The sequence below is a fragment of the Schistocerca cancellata genome, chromosome 7, assembly GCF_023864275.1.
Source record: "Schistocerca cancellata isolate TAMUIC-IGC-003103 chromosome 7, iqSchCanc2.1, whole genome shotgun sequence".
NCBI classification, from domain to species: Eukaryota; Metazoa; Arthropoda; class Insecta; order Orthoptera; family Acrididae; genus Schistocerca; species Schistocerca cancellata.
In genome coordinates this window covers 609998791-610010832 of record NC_064632.1, presented here as the reverse complement: position 1 = coordinate 610010832, position 12042 = coordinate 609998791, and the positions used below count along the sequence as shown (strand labels likewise).

The 12042-nt window shown below is 43.0% G+C and overlaps 1 protein-coding gene across 1 annotated transcript in view; it reads left to right on the top strand.

Annotated features, from left to right (window-relative positions):
- The window catches only part of LOC126092942 (cadherin-related tumor suppressor-like), a 103303-nt gene that overhangs the window by 51981 nt on the left and 39280 nt on the right, over positions 1–12042 (top strand). The window contains exons 3-4 of the mRNA XM_049908672.1: positions 333–517; positions 587–701. Coding sequence (XP_049764629.1) covers positions 333–517; positions 587–701 — 300 coding nt within the window. The remainder of the gene's footprint in view (positions 1–332; positions 518–586; positions 702–12042) is intronic.

Here is a 12042-nt window from a genome sequence, read left to right as displayed (position 1 = left end):
GTGCCAGACTCTCGGTGTCTTACACGAGCGTTGCCGACCGCAGTGCCGTATTCTGCCTGTTTAGATATCTTTGTATTCGTATATGCACGCCTTTACCAGTTTCTTCGGCGCTTCAGTGTTATTTTGTGCAGTAAAATTTACAAAAGAGTGGCAACAGCTCGACATTTACCTTCTTTTTATCGTAGATCTAATTTTGTCTCACCGATCCAGTGGTGTGGACTCGAAAATGTACTTCTCTGTGACCTTTGTGCCAGTATTGCTCGTGCTACCGCTACGCGCCGGCGTACGAGTGCGGGAAGGTAAGGTGAGGTGAGCGCGCCCTCTGTCCGCAGGTGAGCCTGCCGGAGAGCGCGCCCGCGGGCACGCTGGTGGCCATGCTGACGGCCGAGGACGCCGACCAGGGCACCAACGGCTCGGTGGCGTACGAGCTGCCGCGGCCCGAAGACTACCCGGGCGCCTTCTCGCTGGACGCGCTCACCGGCCAGCTGACGACGCGGCGCGCGCTCGACCGCGAGCAGCGCGCGCGCTACGAGGTGCGCGTGGTGGCGCGCGACCGCGGCGTCGCGGCGCCCGCGCTCTCCGCCAGCGCCACCGTCGTGCTCACCGTGCTCGACGAGAACGACAACAGCCCCGCCTTCTACCCGGCGCACTACTTCGCCGCCGTGCCTCAACACCTGCCCGCCGGCGCCACCGTCCTGCAGGTACGCCGCCGCCGCCGGCGTCTCCCCTCCCCCCCCTCTCTCTCTCTCTCTCTCTCTCTCTCTCACACCCACACCGGGCCGGGTCGGCGGCCGATCTGTTCGGTAAGCGAGCGCATCGAACGGTCTCGTTTTCGAAGGAGAGCTCCGACGTTATTCTGTAAGCATTTCGGAATTGATGCCGAACGGTTCTAGCGAACCGAAACGCTGTCGTCTGTTCTCCTCGCACCGACCGACGGAAAGCAATCTGTCGCAGGTCTGCACGTGCGCAGTGCAGCGCCCTCAGTGGCACGAACCCGAAGCGGCTAGCAGCCGACACCAGCACGCTATTCTTCGCAGTACCGAAAATTGTTGTGTTTAGAGTACGTACTACTGTCCAAATTTCGCCGACGACGTGCTTCCGTGCATTTATAATAACGATAGGATATTTGATTGTGTTATTCTCATTCACATCTACGTCTTGTTTTGGACTTTACATTTCGAAATATGAGCTAGGAATGGAGTGTAGTACCGTATTGTACAAATACGTATATAAAAACATCTGAAAAATTCGTCATTTTTCTGTTTTCCGTCGTTCCTTAGTTGCTTCAAAATTCGTGGAGGTACGTTTCGTTTATGCAACTATCTGAAGGCAGTTTGTTTATTGCCATACGCGTTTCGCTTCTTTTACTTGTGAAGACGTTTCGTAAATTAAAAAAAAGCGAAATGCGTATAACAATAAACAAACTGCCTTCAATTAGTTGCATAGCCGGACCGTACCTCCGCGTACCCGAAAAATTGTTTAAGAGAGTGCCAAAGAGTTAGAAGATGCATAGAGTGTCGTTGTAAATCGCTCCTAGAGATCCAAATGATGAACTAGCCAACTTCCCTGTATGATACATCGACGATTTGGTTCTTTAAAAAATGCCTTTTCGGGAGGGTGTGGCGAGTGCAGCTATCCAAGTTCGTCGTAATTTATGACATGCGTCTGCTGAATCAAAATGTTTTATATGTGGTGGTATAGTCTATAATATTATGGCAGAGATCTTTCATTTCTGCCTACTATTGCTAATTATTCGATCGCAGGTAAATACTTGTGACAAGCAAGACGATTGCTGCTAGTTTCACTCGCAGTAATTTAAGTTGTGCTCTTAGATTCCTGTCTGTCCACACACTCGGAAATCGCTACGTATTCACAAAAAAATGGTGAATTATTTGTGACAAAAAGAAATATAAATCTCATTGTCAGTTGTTTCAAGCGCGGCAATTTTATCTTTCATTTCTTAAACATATGGAAGTCACGAAATCGAAGGTACTCATTAATGACAAAGTGCGGTCTTACGTGTAAATAACAACAAATATTTCAGAAAAATACTTGTTTGACGATTAACGATGTGTCAGAACGTGTTACGAGCACGAAGAGGACAAAAATGTTTGCCTGCCCAGCAGTATGCGAACCTACGATCTTTTGGCACCGCAGTTGGTTACCTTTCCCGCTTTTTTTTCCTGATCTCATTTTTTTCGTTAATGTTCGTTGCATTTGTCCGGGGCGGACGTCCCATGACACCTGTTCAACTTTATCGTTCAATCTTTCGCTCTTTTCTTTCTTTTATTACAGAGGGGAGCTAACTCTCTAATCTAACACGCTGGAGCTACCGTGCCGGCGCATCCACTCAGCACTTTATTCCACATAATGCCAATCGAGAGAGACGCAGGCTGACTTCGTTGCCGAATGATGAGGGCGAAAGCCGTAATGCATGAAACTTAGGAAGGTTCCCTCTGTCAGGCTTCACGAAATTCCTTTCCATTGTCACTTAAAAGTTTTCAACCTGTTTCGATAGTTAAGTAAGCTAAGTCTCTAGTAATTTCAGCTAACACTCATATGATATACGTAAGCAGCGCTGACCTTTTGAAATTCAATGATTTTTTAAACGCTTAATTACGTTAAAATAACAGGTATTTTGTGAGAATATTGACGGAAACTGTTTTTCTATGTTATAATCATTCACAGAAACAACAATACAAACCACATTTCTAACAAAGGAAAAGGGAGTTTACATTTGGATGCGTTCTGGTGTGTCTTCAGTAAAACACAACCACTAAATCCTAAACTAAAACCACACCAAACCGAACGAGTGGCCACATTCAAACGTAACCACCTCTCAGTGCAGTTGTCGGACCGATCGGTAACAGGTCTCACAAGCTTATAGAATAGCACCTCCGAATGAAGAACCGAAAATCACGGCAGTACAGAGGCTAACCTACCGCCCCAATCGGTATGAACGATAAGGAATAGGGCCCCCAGCAGCGTGCACATTCTCTGATTCCAGTGCTGAGCCCATTTCGCGAGTCGACCCATTCTTGACAGTGCTTACTTGTTCACTGCAACAGCCGATTCGTACTAGCGAACGGCCCCACACGAAAACGGGTTTAAAGACAAACAGCCAGTTACCGGCGACAAAAAGTGCTCTGATCTGCATGATCACAAACTCACAAACCAGAAAAAGATGGCGCATCTCACAGGACTCGGGAAGCACGGGTGGTGGCGGTTATCCGAAAGGCACGAAAAGTGGGAAATGTCGTGTGTCGGTGCTGACGTCACAGGTGGGCGGGAGTGGTTCCGCAATCACAGCAGCGTCAAGTAACCACTGGTGGACAAAGCAGTGCTTCCCAGCGAGGCTGTCACCTTCCATGAGGTCAGCTCTCAGGCAATATCAGCATTGCACCTATCTGACTCTTTCTACACTACTATTTTGAAAAATTTCCAAACACGATATTTAGGTAACTCTAAAAGAAGTGATATTCTCAAATGTCGGAAACAACAGATAATGAGTCAATGACGCTGTTGGTAGCAAAGAGTATTTCTTACTACCTTTCTCGTATTAGCAACAGCAAGTCGCGCTCAAAGATACTTTGTTTCCTCAATTCTGTTTTCATTGTTGTCATAGCTGAAAATCCATTTTCCTACCTCTGGTTTGTGGATGGATCAATGTTCTTAAGGCTTGTTCCTACAATAGTGCATAAAAACCTTCCAGCGAAATATTGCAAGTTTTACCAAATCCAATTTGTGTGTGTTGGTTTTGTCAAGTCGTAAAAGTTTACCTTTGGCTCTAATTTCATAACGCGAAGATATTCCTGTAGTCACTAAAAATTGTCTCTAAACTCAGACATTTACTTCACGACTTTCCAAATCAGGAAAAACGTCGCTAACGGAATATATTACTTACTAGCTATACGCCCGTGCTTCGCAAAGGAACTGAAAGAAGCGTCTTTGCATACTATCGCTCTTTACGGTTCCGTCCCTCAGTCCGTAAAAACAGAATCCGTATAGGATGATCGTCTCAATAAATTCGTTTCTCCTAGCCAAGAAGTAAAATATAAATAAAATGTATCGAAAGTAGCAAAGCAATTTCATTAAACTGTCAATGCGCAAAGCGAAATCAGTAAATCCATACACCCTAGCCAAGTGAAATCGAGTTATTTTGGATTCCCAAAGATAAGATTAGTTTGCTGTACTTAATTCTGCCGTTGACATAAACTTTCGATAGTACATTTGTCACAGAAGTACAAATAAATAAATGAACAAAAATAAAAAAGCTAACAGCGCCATTGAATGGTTCTACGATACTAATACCGTCATCTGTTGGTTCTTTGGTCCACTGCACATCCGAACTACTAAACTAAGCAAACTCCTAAAACTTTAAATTACTATTTTTTTTTACTGCGATCCGATTTTCATGAAATAAAGCCTGCACGTTGCTCCAAGCTAAGCTGAAGTTAACTCTGAAAACCCCATAAAAATTCATTTAGTAGTTTTGGAGATCAGCATGTTGAAACAAACAGATACGACGGTCTTACAGTCTTATTATTAGTGTACGCGTAGAAGATATAAATGATAAGTGCAGAGATAATTACTCTGCGAATCAGTATTTTTCATTGCTTGCGGTGATAACTGTTAACTATGGGAATATCGAACCATCCATATTTCAGCCCTAACTTTATGATACTCCTGTTTTCGAAGGCATTAGGTTGTGCTTTCAGAATATTCACTATATTTCCTTGGAAGCAGAGGTTAAGAGGATGTGATTCTCCAATGGAATCCACGAGGCATACCAGTTTGCAATTGCATACTTTGTTTGGCTCGGTTAGCTTGCCAATGCCTATCTAACGAAACAATGAGTGGCGAGCTTTGTCGGGCAATTGGATGCGCCTCGTCAACAGTAGTTTGAACGTCACATTACATAATAGCTTGCGTATATTTTTTTAAAAATATGATACCGTCTATTTTTCCTTTGAAACTAGGGCGCCAGCTGAAGCTACAGGCAAACTATCCCCAGTGCCTTCATCGAGTGCTGAGTGCGACGGCAGATTGCACGGAGTGCAAAGCGTGGCGCTTGTCCCTGCGTAGCACCAAACAACTCATTTTTTTTTTTCACTGGGGACTTCCATCGAGCTGAAGTGGCATTCCGTTACAGATAAGGAACGACACATCCTAACCAGTTCTGCAGCCTAACCTGAATAAATATTTCACCGGCTCTGATTTCGGCAAGTAGCAGCCATAACTTTGCTGTTCTGTTACTCTGCTCCGTCACTCTAGTCTTTTGCTTTTATGATCGCGTTCTAGTATTTTTTTAGTAATCGTAGAACTGTAGGATGTAATTTTTCTGGCAACACCGACTACAAAGGATGATAGGAAATGCCAGGTTATATCAAACTGTGCGGACAAATGTGCTGCCACATACGTGACAGACTAGCATGGCGTGCTGCAGGCACAGGCCACGCCTGATACGGGGCAGCCACTGGTACGGTGCCAGTAACCCTGTTACTCACGTAGATTGTAATGATGGTACCACAGCAAGTATTTGCTACAGTTACAGATCATACTCCAGATGTCGGGATAGTCACTCGATTGGCCCTCAGGCTTAGACCAGAAATGTTAAATTTTTACCGCTGTTCCGGTATCATGGCAGGGCTGTACGGCAAGACCGTGTGCAGCTTAAGACGAAGCTGGCGGCGCCAGTACGTCACTCTGCACTGGGCTACAGGTTAGCGAGAGTCGGGAGAGGCACATCGATAAGTTGATAAGCAATTAACGTACTTCCAATGGGTTGGTCTGAATTCAAGTTACAGTGATGTGATACTAAGTATACTCTCGCAATCGGACCTACGATTTATTCAAATTATTAATGAGAGGGGCGCATACCCTGTGTCCAGTATGAAGGAAATACTGGACGAAATATTTCTAGCAGGACTAAAATTTTATTTATTGTCAGATATATTACGACGTCTCCTTGCTTAACCACAATAGTATGATAAAAAAAATCCAGATGAGAAGGCTTCTCATAGCATGGGTCAGTTAGAAGCAAAGAGGGTGAACTGCTGATACATATAGCTTCTCAGAGCATGATTATCTGAGAATAAACTCCAAAGAATTCTTTATATGGATATGTCTCATTTAACTGAAATTAGAGATATTCCTAGCTATCTGTGCCAAGCGTGATGATTCATTTAATAGTCTTGGCTTTCGTATCTCTTTACGGAGCGCTGGGTAACTTTCTTTCAAATATCACATTCAAGATCTTTTTCAAAAACTGAACTGCTGCCGGTTTTCGCTATGGGAATATTCTCAGTTGTTACTTGCACGAAAACGTGGTAGCTTGTTTATTTTGCTTATTTTGGATCTATTATGGCCTACGTTATCATATTTTGGGACAACTTAAAGCATTTGGAAAAACTGTTTTTAATCAAAGAATCAGTGATGAGAAATATTTACGTCGCTTCATAATCCTCATATAGGCCATAATTTGCGCGTGCTGGAAGTTTTGCTACGCTTTCTGTGTTCATATACTCGTGTTATCTGCTAAGAACGGTGTGTGACGGTATAGTCTGATTCAAAAGGAACTGGAACATTTACTTGGTGCACACTGGTCGGAAAAGGATTTACTCACTGTGCGCACTATTCTACTTGTGCGAGCCAGTTCATCTCCGAATAACTTCTGCAACCTACAGCAATTTGAACCTGCTTACTCTATTCATCCCTTGGTCTTCCTCTGCAATTTTAGCCACCCACACTTCCCTCCGTTACAAAATTTACTATCGTTGATGCTCAGTAAATGTACTAACAACGGACTGCTTCTTTTGGTGAAGTAGTGCCACTAATTTCTTTTCTTCCCAATTCTGTTCAGTACCTCCTCATTAGTTTGGTGATCAAGCCACCTAATCTTCAGCATTCTTCTGTAGCACCGCATTTCCCAAGCTTTTATTCCCTTCTTGTCTAAACTTTGTATCCTCCAGGTTTCCTCTCCGTAACAGGTTACACTCCAGACAAATGTCTTCAGAAAAGATTTCTTGACTCTTAAATTTATAATCGAGGTTAACAAATTTCCTGCAACTGACATTCTACATTTTATATCTTCTCTACTTAGGTTTAATCGGTTACTTTATTGTCCAAATAGCAAAACTCACCTGTTACTTTCAGTGTCTCATTTCCTAATCTAAATCTCTCAGCATCGCCTGATGTAATTCGATTACATTCCATACCTTTGTTCTGCGTTTCTTTTGACGTTCATCTTATAGCCTCCTTTCATCGGGACAACGAGGTTGACAAGATCCTATCTTATCAGGTGTAAAATGAAATGCAGTCTCGCGGCATCGTCTTTTTTCTGCACATGACCTCGGCGCAGTAGTTTACAGCCTTTCGCTGTAATACGTTACTTATTTGTGTATACTGTCGGAGATACCTCGTTTTGATGTTTTTCATTTTCTATAATCACTACCAATCTGTGTGTTAGTTACATCGTGTTTTGTTTGACGACGCAGTAGCGATGGTGCTTTCGGAGACATCAACGCGAGGTTGGAGCAGGAAAAGTCAGGAAAGAAGTCGTGTTCTGCAATGTTATAGAGATCTCAATGCGATTTCACACATCGAAATATCTATCCTAAATATTAAAATAAATACATTTTTTTCATTTCATACATAAAAAGCAGAGCTTTCAATGTGTTTTTACTCCTCAGAAACTACTATTTTTGGAATTGCAAATATTCTCAGCACACATTTAGTTTGTCTTCTCTTACGTCTTATTTATCGCCTTACTAGATTAGCGCCCGTCCGCTGCGTCGCTCGCGTAGACTGTACGGCCTATATAGATTATTTTGTTTTTTTAATCCAATTTCTGTGTTTTTCACAAATTGTAACATGTTCTAAAATTTTCACGCTAATTGAGGCCACAGAAGCATGGTCTTTTCCGATGTAGTTCTGACCAAAAAGCGATTCAAGCAGCCAAAGTCCAACGTTTTCGTCCATCATTTCTTTTGAGTTCTTGTGGATATATTTCCATTGAAACTTTCATTCCATAACATATATTTCTTTATATATTACCGAGAATTGAAATACTAATTTTCATATATTTAACTTTTATTTTCTTTTAATGTAAATAAATATTTTCTTAAAAATTTTCATCCCGTATTTCACCTCCTTAGTGGTTGATACCTTTGGAAGTCCTTTCATAATGAAATAAGTTCGTAAAACTTTTCATCCCTATTTCACCTCCTTAGGAGTGGAATTTTGAAGAACCCCCTCTTAAACGATGCCTACAGTATAAAATCCGTGCCCTCTCCAAATTTCAAGTTTCGGTTCGTAGCGGTTTGGGCAGGTCGATGATGAGTCAGTGAGTGAGCCGGCCGAAGTGGCCGTGCGGTTAAAGGCGCTGCAGTCTGGAACCGCAAGGCCGCTACGGTCGCAGGTTCGAATCCTGCCTCGGGCATGGATGTTTGTGATGTCCTTAGGTTAGTTAGGTTTAACTAGTTCTAAGTTCTAGGGGACTAATGACCTCAGCAGTTGAGTCCCATAGTGCTCAGAGCCATTTGAACCATTTTTCAGTGAGTGAATGAGCAGGGGAGGGAGGAGGGAGGCTGGACATGATCCTTTATACATAGCGGTTTGCACTAAAATCCTGTGCAAACCACATTCATAAACTGCAGGATATACAGAAAGTGCCAGTATGTTGGTGTCGAGCATATCGTGTCACTTCCTTCATTGTTCCTTACGGTTGAGTCCCCGATTCTCTCAAAAACCACAGTTGCTTAAGTCACCCTACGTGTCGAGCTGTCAAGGTAGCACCAAAACGTACTTAGGAGAGATGGATATGGCCTTAAGGCCAGAAGTCACAATAAATAAATAAAAACAGGCTGCATAATTCGTGGCTACGTGTACGTCCTTCTCTACAGTGTTACTCTCTTAAGGCTCTTAACACAGACGTTAATGTATATCAATTTTTCTTCTGTATTTTCGTAGACTTTCTCCTTATGGTTTTGCTATTCAGTGGGCAGTGGGAAGCAGCGTTGTGCGGCGCCCCGGGCTCATTTAAATCTCACAACTGACTTTTATCCTACTGTAGGTAGCAGTCTAATGCTGTGTATAACATTTTGTTTAGACACATGTGTCTTGCACTAGCTTAATCAGTTATAATTTTATTGCTGGTATATTTACCCAATTTTTTAACCTTTTGTGGGAAAGAAAGTTCAGATATCGTTTAAATTACTTAAATGATGGAGTGTAGGTTCGCCTCTAGAGCCTGTTCTTCCCAGAATAATTATCTTCGACTGTTGTTGTTGTTGTTGTTGCTGTGGTCTTAAGTCCAGAGACTTGTTTGATGCAGCACTCCATGCATCTTCGACTGATACATTCATGTTTCGCAATGAGCAGAAATACGTGGTGGCTTTGAAATTTCAGAAAAAAGGGTCTCTGTCCGGGGTGTTCTAGCACATAGTACGTGATGCGTTTTTTTCTCTTCCTAAAAGAAATATTTCACGGCTACCGCGTCCATAGGGAGAACACAGCTTTCAGGTGGAAGTTAATTGTGCTCCAGTTCGTTAAGGATGTTGCTATCTCTTGTGATGTCAACATGCAGTACGGACACGAGTAGCCGATTAAGAAAGCGTGTTCTACAGTCTTGATATATCAACACGCTGCAGCAACGGGAGCAACTAGGAAAGAAAGTGTCCTACATCGTCGGAGATACCAACGTGTGATAGAATCAGGACCAGCCGGGAATGATAGCGTGTTATTCTGTTTGCTCTGAGAAATTAGCGAACAGGGTGACCAGCAACAGTCCGGTAATCTGTACCAGCCTCAGCTGTTCCGGTGCTAAGCCAAGGCGGTCTGTTCAGACGGTAATTGTTTAGTTAGCATTACTGACTGTTACCTTACACGGAAGACACGGGGGCAGTCACTGGTTTGTGGCTACCTACCGTCTCATGGGGTGCTTGCTACTGCTTGGGAAAATATTCGTCAATCGCTGTTCCAATACTAACCAAATGGTGGAACGCTTTCGCTAATGAAATGGGAAACGGCAGATGTTAACGTGACATTGCTCATTGGAACAACATTGACTACAAAACTCGTTCGATACTTGATAGTCCATTCTAGAAAATCGTCATTGTCCAACGTACTTTGTTATCGCGTTGCACTAATTAAATTTTACTTAAGCAACATCACGCTAAGAACACTTTAATCCTGATATATGTTTCGGAAAGTCTGTCCTTAACAAGGATACTTGAAGTAGACACAGGAGCATTATACGAAATTTCGAACTGAGGAGGATATCTCTTTCCTTATTTCATCCCTGTAGATCAAACAGTTTTAAACCAATATCATAACAATATTAATTAAAGGGGACAAAGTAAGCGTAAGGTGTAAGTGCTTCGTGTAGATTAAGTGGTAAGTTTTCATCTTTTTTATGAAGATTGAATCATTTAAATCCATTAGACGACCTTGGAGAAGTAATTATCTTTATCGCAGGAATGGGACGGGCAGTCCGTGCGAGATCTCCTGTCGTCGTGGGCATGTTAAACCCCCTAACTGCCTTCAGTACGGGATCTGAGCTAGAAAGTGCATCAGTGCCATTGCGTTTGTTATGTAGAAGGGAGCTAGCTTTACCAAACAATCAGGACTGAAAGATTCCACATTTAGAAATATTGATCCCTATTGAATAATCTGAAGTCGTTTTCTCACGTCCACCTGTATATGCAGGCTTATGAAATACAGGGATTTTGACCCAAGTTTGACCAATAGACACATTGATTCACAAGGATTAATTTATAAATATTTCGTACAAATTCTCGGACTTGTGATGAGCTTAAGCTGTATAAAACAATGTCATTGCTGCCTAGCAAACAGCCGCCATGACTCGAGAGAGCAGCAGAGTTTAGGGAACACAGCAAGTGGACTGCAGTCAGCGATTGGTGTGGTGCTCTTAACAATAGAGCGGCTTTATCGACACCGACAGGTCGTGGGATCGTATTCCAGCAGCGTCACTATTTTTCACTCTGCCTTTTAAACTAGCATTCACCTCTCAATGATGTGGAAATAGGCATTGCGAAATATGACGACAATTTCAGACTGCCAGTTTTTGCTTCCCTCAGATCAGCAATCGCAATTCCACACTTTGTTCACTGCAAGTTCTTCGAACAGCAGGACCAACTCATCGTCGGGCTGTGATGCGTGGTTTAGAATTTGAAAGAATCAACAGTTTCCCTGCAAACGCTTAAGAACAGTTACATAGCGAAAAAAATGCGAATCTAAAATATACGGCGTTTTATTTTTTATGCTATAACTAAAACGTCTTCCGAAAAAGCAATTTCAGCAATTTTACCTACACCGCAATCTTTCAGCAGCGCAGCAGATGACTCAGCTATTAGCTTTCTGACTTCCCTGAGTAAAACATAGATGTGGACACGACTGTTGCGTGCCACAGCGATAAAGAGTCCACGAAAAAAGAATTTCGGCAATGACGCTCAACAATGCATCACAGTGCGCACTAAGCTTCACAACAGGACTGCTACAACACGAGCTAAACACGTACATCAAGCGTGATTTCTCTTTTATTTGTGCCACGTAGCCAGTCTCTGATATAGTCTGTCTGTAAACTGAAGAGCGAGCAGCGGTTCTGGTGGGGGGAGCGGCCTTTCCCGGAAGAACCCTGCCACCGGCCCACAGGCAGTTGCCCCTTCCTTACCTGTCTAGCGGCGTTGGTCGGCGCGCTGCCAGTGTCACTCACTTTGTATACTCGCTGATATACTTCGCTATCCAGAAGTGATGGATAATCGCCCAGCATTGCAAGAAAATGTGCAGAATACGAAGAAGAGGAGGTGTCTGCGGAGTAACGAGCTTTCGTTCGTCTCTAATGTTATTACAACGTGTGTTAAAGAGGCGACACAAAAAGAACTGTTGGCTAATATCACCAGTCCAAATCAAACGGCTGCAATTTTATGCAAGGGTCAGCCTCGCCACAATAGGACGCATAAGGAAGGAACGCGAAAATAAGCTGCGTCTTTTACAGGAATCCTCACGAAAGAAAACTAATAA